General features: G+C 37.0%; 1 protein-coding gene across 1 annotated transcript; it reads right to left on the bottom strand.

The window, feature by feature from the left end:
- Positions 1–348: 348 nt before the first annotated feature.
- On the bottom strand, positions 349–8,713 carry LOC103997426 (CBS domain-containing protein CBSCBSPB3). Its single transcript, XM_009418635.3, has 14 exons — positions 8,400–8,713; positions 8,152–8,311; positions 7,915–8,047; positions 7,173–7,343; positions 6,749–6,827; positions 6,529–6,642; positions 6,331–6,397; positions 4,541–4,646; positions 4,412–4,470; positions 3,597–3,706; positions 3,389–3,516; positions 3,201–3,283; positions 2,913–3,002; positions 349–857 (listed from the first exon to the last, which is right to left on the bottom strand). Exons 1-14 carry the CDS (start codon positions 8,573–8,575, stop codon positions 684–686), a joined length of 1,650 nt encoding a protein of 549 aa, XP_009416910.3. The 5' UTR covers positions 8,576–8,713; the 3' UTR covers positions 349–683.
- Positions 8,714–9,258: the final 545 nt, after the last annotated feature.

The raw sequence follows: 9,258 nt of genomic DNA, 5'->3' as shown, positions 1-9,258 counted from the left end.
AGTCCACTTTGTTTGGTCATGAATACTTGAAGTAGTTATCAATAAACAGGCAGGAAGTCACCAATATAGGCCATGAATTGGGGGCAGGAACTGTTCTGCAACATTAGCAAAGAACTGTCAAATGCTAAAAAAAATACTGACAAAGAACTGCATCAGATGCGGCAAGACAAAGGAAACAAAACAAGCCATTGAACAGTGAGATAATAGCACTTACAATTTCCACATTGTCCATACACAACTGGTGTCGATTGTAAAGTGGCATATGATTTTAATGCTTCTGGAGTTGTCTATTATACATAGAGACACTATTCGGAGTACTAAAAAATATTAAAGCGGAGACCGAAACTCTGATGTAGAAGATAAAATAGATACATGAAGCATTTACAACATGCTTGATTTTGGCATCCAAAAAAGAAATAAATAATAAAGTTGCAGGAAACTGCAAATATTTCTAGTAGGAAGCATGTTCTTATTTCATGCATTTGATCCATAGCATCCCCATGGATTCTAGTATTGGCCCATGGCAGATGACTGAGTGTATACAATGTGGCATCAAACTATGATGGAACCATCTTTTTAGGTTGATGCATCATGCATCTCTATGATCTATGGCCTTACAAGTGTCCTGTCATGTTCTGTCATTGCTAGACTTAAGAAGGAGCTTCTTTTAAACTTCAGTTGAGTCACATCCTGGATCTTTTCAAGTAAACCATAATTCCAATGCCTGCCAGTGCCACTGTTGCTCCCAAAATTCCCACCTGAAGAGATGTCACTCTGCTCCTAGAGACTTCTGTGAGATCTGATGATCTTGGATCTTCCTTTTTGGTTTCTGAGTCATCAATATGCAGCCTTAGAACCTGAAAGAAGAAAACAATAAGTTGAGGGCTAACGAGAGATTCAACAAAAATATCCTGTCCAAGTGAAGGAAACCATACTGCCAAGTCTCACACTACTTGTGTACAAAAACAAAAATGTACAATCTGGACCAATCTCAAAAGTTTCACACCTTTTGGCAGGGATAAAATGATGAATATTTCCTGCTTGTATTTAAATAATTTATTGCACAATTTTATGGTATCATGGCCTCATGTACAAAGGGTCATCCGTCCCTACTACTAAAGCAAAGTAATATTTTAACAGTGCAACCAAGGTTTTAAGATAAATGCAAGTATGTCCATATAATAAATATACTATATCCACAAAATATTTGAGCAAAACAGCATCACTGCAAATCCAGAAGTCTGTGAATTCATATGGAGATCATGAATGAAACTAGATCACTCTTCAACGCCCAGTTCATTCTTATTTGATGTATTCTAGAGCATGATGCATTAAAGATCTGGAAACTACACTAATAATGGAAAAATCTGGAAACTGCACTAGTCCATTCTAGACTTAGCTTTTGTTCTAATGATAAAATGTTCTAGAACCTTATGAATCAATAGCCAAATGTCCAACTACAATATACTGACAATTAAGAAGGCCACATTTCAATAACCTCGATCATGAAATTCATCAATACAAAAAAAATAACGAAGATGCTCTTGGGAGGTTACAGGTATGATTCAACTCTAAAAATGTACTTTCTTGTAAATGACTTTCTAGTGACAACCACCTTCCTCTAAAGTCATCATAGTTCGATGGTGGTTAATTGAACCATAATCTGATTGTTTAATTTTTTAAGGTAGGAAATTAATATACATTATTGTAATACAAAACACAAAAGTTGCATTCACATATAAGCATACATAAAAAAACTGTCGTCACATGGCAGATAAGTAAAGTCCACAATTGATGCATCAAATTAGAAACACATCCAAGTAAAAGAAAAGTAAGCTCAGCACAAGAGTATAATAGCTGTAGTAGATGGTTTTAGTTGTAATTCACAACAATTGTATTGCTGACATAAAAAGGAACTCTTCATATGAAAAGAAATGAAACTCCAAATCCAGAAAAGAAGCTACAGATGCAAAAAATTGAAATCTCTTCAACAAAAGTACAAACGTGTGATTGAACTAATGAAAAATCCTAATAACAAGAGACATTAGCGACAACGACAACAAAAGTCACAAGGTCCCAACTATTTAGGGTTGGAAACACAAATATTATGGATTTTTTCCTGGCATTTGGCTCTGTCAGTGCAATATCACTAGTCAAACTTAAAGCTAACATATCTCTTTGTCTCAGACCAATATTGTCAATAACAGATCACAAGCAAAGTACAAATACATAGTAGTATTAGCTAACTCTAGTCTTCAAATAATACTTGCAAATTTCCTTGTTGCTTCACACAGAAACCGCAATAAGATATCAACCAACAACCCATATGCATAGCAATATCAAACAATGTCATTCCTGATTGCAACACAAGGAACCAACATAATAGCTAACAATACAAACTAAATGCATTTGATACTCAGGCCCTTCTAAAAGATGTCCGCTCAGAGGACTTGCCCACACTATTTATAAATGACACTATGCCAATATTAATTTGTGGCTTGTGACTCTTAACAGATGCATGTTCAGTTTTGTCGTAATATTGCAGCATGATAGCTGTTTCAATCAACAGATAAATAGGTCTACTCAGAAATATCAGACAAAAGAATATCCCTATAGCCTATGTCAAAATCTCAAAAATATTTTGCTTGTCAATGAATGAGAACGATCTGCATTGCAAGGTGCCAACTCCGTCCATTTCCATGTGGAACAACTTTAATTGTCAAATAGAAGAATTAAGCTGGATCACCTAGGAACTCTATAACCAAGTCCAAATAGACATTTCTGTATGTGGTGGATATTGCAGCTGAAACCTCAATGGGCATAATTGACTCAAAAAAATCAAAACCTTCTCTGATTTATATAAAATGTAGACAACCAAATACTTGAACTAAAGCAGTTAAAAGAAAATTCACCTTCCATCCCGCAAATCTGGCATGATATACAGCTCCAACAAGATCACTATCTGTAGTTAATAGAACCTTGTCATCTTCGTCATCTTCATACTGCACAAAGCATGACAGACTCATTTTGAAATTAGGAATCACACAACATTACAAATGTCACACACAAACACATATGCACGTACCCAGTGGTACATGCATACATATATTACATACGTAGAATACATATATACATGTGATGTATACATGCATGCATCGTCCATGGATCTGTACTCACATATACAAAAAACATGAACTCACCAAAAGCCTTAGTTTGTTAGTGTCAGCATCAAGCCCTATCCTTTGCATTACAGCAGATAGAAGCTCATCTAAATTCTCAGTACCTGCAACAAGAAGGCCACATAAAAGCTTCCGACTTTTACACACTAGACCATATATCAAATCAACATAAGTGCTGACATAAAGAATGATTCTTATGTTATACTAACCACAATTAAATCTATGTATATGTCCTTTTCCATCCTCAATTTTGAAAGCAAATGAGTTTCCACTATGAGGGGGATACATATACTTGACAGTTTCAGCATATTCGGATGTCATCAGTGCTGACAATTCACTGCAAATAACATACTTAAAGCTAAGAGAGATGAAGTTTGGCAGTTAACAAACATAACTAGAAAAGAAACAGTAAAACACCTGTGTGTATCATATTCCTCATCTGCCGGCTCGAAAGAACAGGCAGAATACCACAACTTCTGCATCATTGTGTTTGCCATGTCATTTACAGCTCCAGAATCTCCTTCAACCTTCAAGAAACAATAGTTCATTAAGGGAAGATGAAGTCAAATCCAGCACATAAATTCTGCATATTTTAGGAACATGTCTTATATCATATTCTGTTAATATATATAACCAGTAAAAAAATTAATGGGAAATAGACTGAAAGAAGTATCTGGATCATGTTCAAATATTACGATAATGTGAGAACATACCAATAGAGGTTCAAGTTAAAGGTAACAAATATTATACTGATAATCACTTTTTCCTGCCAGTGAGCTGATGAGAACGTAATTAAAGATGTAGGATGCTTCCAAAAAGCTATATGGTTAAATTTTGCAAATCTCAAATAGACAGTCAACATGAATAATATAATCAGCAACACACAGTAATGACATAAACAGAAATGAATTGAGACAACACACTGAAGTTCTTAATCAACACCATCAAAACTCATTCATTGAACTAGTGCGTGTGCATAATGCAAAGAAACTCTCATGAGTTTGATAGAATAGAAAAAACTACATCAGTAATCACAAGATACACTTTGATAAAAAATACCCAAACAAATATCCAGTGACATTTCTAAATGAAGGTTGTGTGTGATTGCTTGCGCAATAAAATACAAAGATCAATCAAAAGCCGTTTTATATTGCTGAACACGTATTGAAATATTTCAACAGAATCATACGGAAACAAACAAATTGCTAAAAGAAAAAACATATTATTCTCACCATGGAAATTGCAGCATGTGCTAGTTGCAGAACATCCAAACAGGCAACAATGTGTTCATCTGTTTCTGACATGTTTCAGATAACAGAAACAAAAAGGTTTAACATCCAAGACAACAAATGGCTTATTACCTCTGCCGAGCACTGGAAGATGCAAGAATTTCCCATCGTGCATGATGTGCAACGCTTCAAGAATTGCTGTGTCTAGAGTAACACATTTAGGATTTGCAGTCATTACCTTCAAAATGAACATCCAGATCACAACTCATTACAAAAACTTATGAAAAAGGCATGTCTAAAACCATGCAAAGTTCAGCAGCATCTGAAGTCAGTAAGAACTTGAAATATCATACAAGAACAAATAAAATATAGAAATGTGTCAGTCCTCATGAGAAGAAATTGCTTCAGTAGCATTGATGATTACTATCATAAGATTGAAACACATAGGATTTTTGGCCTGTAGTATATGGGGGCTTGGCTACACTGATGCTTTGTTCACATTACCTCTGCCAAAAGTTTGCAGATTCTGACCAAAACTTCTGTTATCTTCAGCTATATAAAAATTTTGATCTGAGTTATTTCAAATTTCTTTGCGATGCATTTAATGATATTCTATGGATATATAAAAACAACTTTAGATAATTATTCATCTTAGCCACAATAATACTACTTCAAACATATCATGAATATAATCATTTCTTATATAACTTCTTATATAAGATTAGTCATCCACCTTTGCATACTTCGCTACCCTAGACTTCTTTTTTTACTAAGTTATGTGGTATGATCCATAATAAATTGACTGGCCTTAACAATCTTGAATAACGTTCCTTCAATCTAAGAATTCCACATGGCTACAGAATACTCTGCATATATCTCTCCTTAAGCACTGATGCACTTACTCTGAGCTATACACTCTCATTTTCCCAATATTGCCAAATGATGGAATCAACATAAGAACCTCATCATGCTTTTTTAAGCCAATAAAGACTGTGCAACTATCTCTTTTCTCCAACTTTACCATGTCAGATCTTTCTAGTTTTTAAGTCAAGATATCTCAAAACCTCACAATAGTCTTATCCTTAGCATCTCTTGGTAACTGCTGCTTTTTGTTGTTGATGGTGGTGGTAGTGTGTGCCGGAAACCCTAGTACTTCATTCCAAGAATTACAATTCAATTACACCATACATCATAAGCAAAACTAGCTGACCAATACTTAGAAAAACCCCTTGAACAAATTGCTGCATGGACTCCAACTGTAAGATGAACATTACCCTATCAATATCACCTGCCAAACCAGTACAACTTTATAAGGTGAAGCAATAAACAAACTATGTAAGTTCCAATAGAAGGAAACGAGGCTATATGGCAACTTGCAAAGGGCAGGATCATTGAAGAGATTTCTATGATGCATGGGGCTGAAGTGAAAGCAACCACCTTAAACTATCATGATAACACATCATTAACAGGGAAGAAAGATCAACAAGGCCAATGAAAACATCCTTGTTGTAAATGAAGTCATAGAGTTTGTTAATCAAGGCTGTCTGGCAACCTGCAAAAGGCTTATCAGGTTTGTTTCACATGCACAGAGTATTGAATGCAAAAGATAGTGCAACTCCATGTTTCTCCATGCAGTAAATCTATTTCATAACTTTGTCTCTAGAGAAGAAAATACATGAACCAGCTGTACAATGCGTAAAGCCATGATAAAGATATGACCATGATGAACCATGGTTAGATCCTGCATGTGAAGAATAAAACAATATACAACAGCTCAGAAGAAAAAGAGACAAGATAGCTTATGAATGCCTGATATAACCAGTCATTTAAAAGAAAATGTTATCTATATACTTTTATGATCCTGATAATAAGCATACTTTACAAGCATAGAAGTTTTTCAGAATGAGTTAGAGGATAGACACCTTCTCCACAGGAGTCAATTCTGGTAAAAGATTTTGGGCAACTACTCGCAAGAGCACATCCTTTGATCTGCAACATATTGCATTTAGCAGATGTTATAACTACTATCAAGTAATAACAATTCAAAGAAAAGGAATTAAAAATAGAAATCATTTAAATAAGCATTAAAAATCGTAAACAAACCCAAATGGAAATTATACGTTAAAATGCCATGTATCTTGCTTCCTGTCGCAATGATGACCGAGTTAACCTGAAACTCACGCATCTTTTTCGTAGCAACATAGACAGGATCTGAAGGAGATACCACCACAACTCTGCAGGTTGAGATAGTTAGAAAGTTTGTATAATAACTGCATCCTTGGGGGAAAAAAATAGAAGATACTTGAGGCAAGCTAAATTTCCATAACAAATCCAGCATACTTAGCATTCTCCATCACTATAGTTGACAAAGTTGGCTTAAACATCCGTTCTCGAAGTGTTTCAACAAAAGCATTAGGGGCTGCACACAAGAACAGGCATATCACATATATAATGTAGAAAGAAAATAGGACCATTTAAATAAGCAAAAATTATGTAAATCAAACAGTGTTTTTTTCCTTTCCTTTGCCTTTTGCTGTTTAACAGTGGAATGCAATATGAATCCAAATTGATGTCTTGAGGACACTATTAAGTCTTTGCTTTTTCATCCATTATTTTTTTTGTCCAATAATCTTGCCCATGTATTAAATGCCATGCATTGTGGGGTTGTTAAACCTATGCACATGCACGATGCACAGAACAACATTTTACAAGGGGTCTAATCGATAGAGAAATAATACATTACAAATCCAACAAGTAATGCAACCTGACAAGTTGCTTCCCCATTGGCGTTCGACCCCCTCAACTGCAGCTGCAATTGCACTGCCTTGCTCTGCAGCCTTTTCCATTCTTGATATGGCATCATACAGGCACTTTGTGATATCCAACATCGCAATAACTTCACCATTCTCTACAACAGGAAGGTGCCTAAATTTTCCTGTAAAAATTAAATAAAAAAACCCAAAATGGGTAAGTAATTTGTAATAAAAAGACAAATGTGATATTTAAGAAAAAGAATTGGAGAATCACCAAGTATGTCTTCAAAAAAGGATATAGATTCAGAGGAACTAGACATATTGATGGTCACACGAAGAAAACGTACCTTCCTGTGGCTCAAACATATCTTACCTAACAAGACTCAAAAGGACAGTGGACACCTAAGCATTTTACTGTTAACTGTGGAAAAAGACCTGTGACTTATGTTAATGAGGAAGAAATTTAGTAGCATATTTGTTGGCAATATGTTGCTCAATTCACCCCGCCTACTTCATATTGTTTATGCTCAGTTGTTCCTTCTATTCATATTTCCTAAATAATGCTCAAAGTGCATCAGATTCCGAGCAAATAAGACAACGGTTAAGAAATTTTGCATTTTCACTTGCTCAGAAGCCAATAGAAAAAGAAGAAGAAAATTATCAGTAAAACAACTCACGAAACCAGCACTATGAGCAACCAGAACAAGGGACTAAGTAGGTGCAAATAGATATAAAACTCGAGAACAAGCTAACCTTGGACCATCTTCTGCAGCGCCTCCATCACAGGAGTATCTGCCATGATAAACACCGGGTTCCTAGTCATGATCTTCGACACAATCGTCTGCTCCAGCTTTAACCCCTCCGAGATAACCCTCGTCGCTATATCCTAGCAATCCAAACACAATGAAAGCCAAACACTAACATTTTACCATCGCACTCAGAAAACAAAAGCCAATGAAAATAATAAAAAATCCGCCTTTAGATAATAACCTTATTTGTAACAATCCCAGAAAGAAGCCCATTCGCATCCGTTAACAGAACAGCGTCCACCTTGCGCGCGGCCATCCTCCTGCACGCATCGGAAACAGTCGTGCCCTCCGGGATAATCAAAGCTTTCGATGGCCTCAGCTTCTTCACCGTCCTCTCCCCACTATTCCAATTCCAAATATCGCAATCACAACATGGAGCCTAAAAAGTTTCGAAACTTTGAAGCGAGGAAAGGAATCGGAAATTCTCACGAAGCTTGCTTAGGGGAAGTCGGCTTGGTCGGCCGCCCGTTGGGAGCGGCGACCGATAAGGAGGAATCAGTGGCAACGCCGCCGTTCTCCGACGGGACCGACTTCTTGACCGCCGGCTGGCCGCGGCGAGAAGGCAGATTGTTCCTTTTGGGGGGATGGACGGCATGGGTGCTCATCGTTTCTGTCGATCAACCGGACTAGGGTTTGAACCACCGGATGGGAACGGGCCAGAAAAGCTAGATGTTGGTCGTTGCTTGTGAGGTGAGTGATCGAAGAGAGGAGGCGGAGAAAGGCGACGTTTTGACTCACCCGTTCGACCCCCTCATCTCTAGATTTAAACTGTTTGCGACTTTTGCAGAATAATCCCTTGATTCTTCATATTTACTATACAAGTTTTCTTTGTTTCAAAGTCTCTTTAAATCAAGTAAAATTTAAGGACTAATTTGCAGATATAGTTAGTTTATGGACTTGTCCTTAATGTCCCCAAAAAAATGTTAATGATCACGTTCATATTATTATTATTTTTTGGTGACGACGATGTGGAGGAGTTCAAAATAAAGTTGGGTCGCGTAAATTAAACGGGAAGAACGTCGGGAGGAAATGATAAAAATTACCAGCGGAGCCATCGGTGCAGTGGGTCCACCTTTAAATATTGGCGGGGCCCGGCCATCGCTGACCGTTGTAGTATGGGGACGAGAGAGACAACGGACATTTGCAGGCTCGCGAAACTTCTGAATGGTAATACATATCCGGCCCCGTCTGCGCGCCCGTCCTCGGAGCTACCTGTCCTGCCATTCGAGGGGAGTTCGTGGGACCCTCCGGGACCCACCTGCCGCGGTAAAGACAAAAATCTGATTTA

This window comes from Musa acuminata, chromosome BXJ1-9, assembly GCF_036884655.1.
Source record: "Musa acuminata AAA Group cultivar baxijiao chromosome BXJ1-9, Cavendish_Baxijiao_AAA, whole genome shotgun sequence".
NCBI classification, from domain to species: Eukaryota; Viridiplantae; Streptophyta; class Magnoliopsida; order Zingiberales; family Musaceae; genus Musa; species Musa acuminata.
The sequence above is the reverse complement of the archived record's forward strand: the minus strand, read 5'-3'. Positions and strand labels throughout refer to the sequence as shown.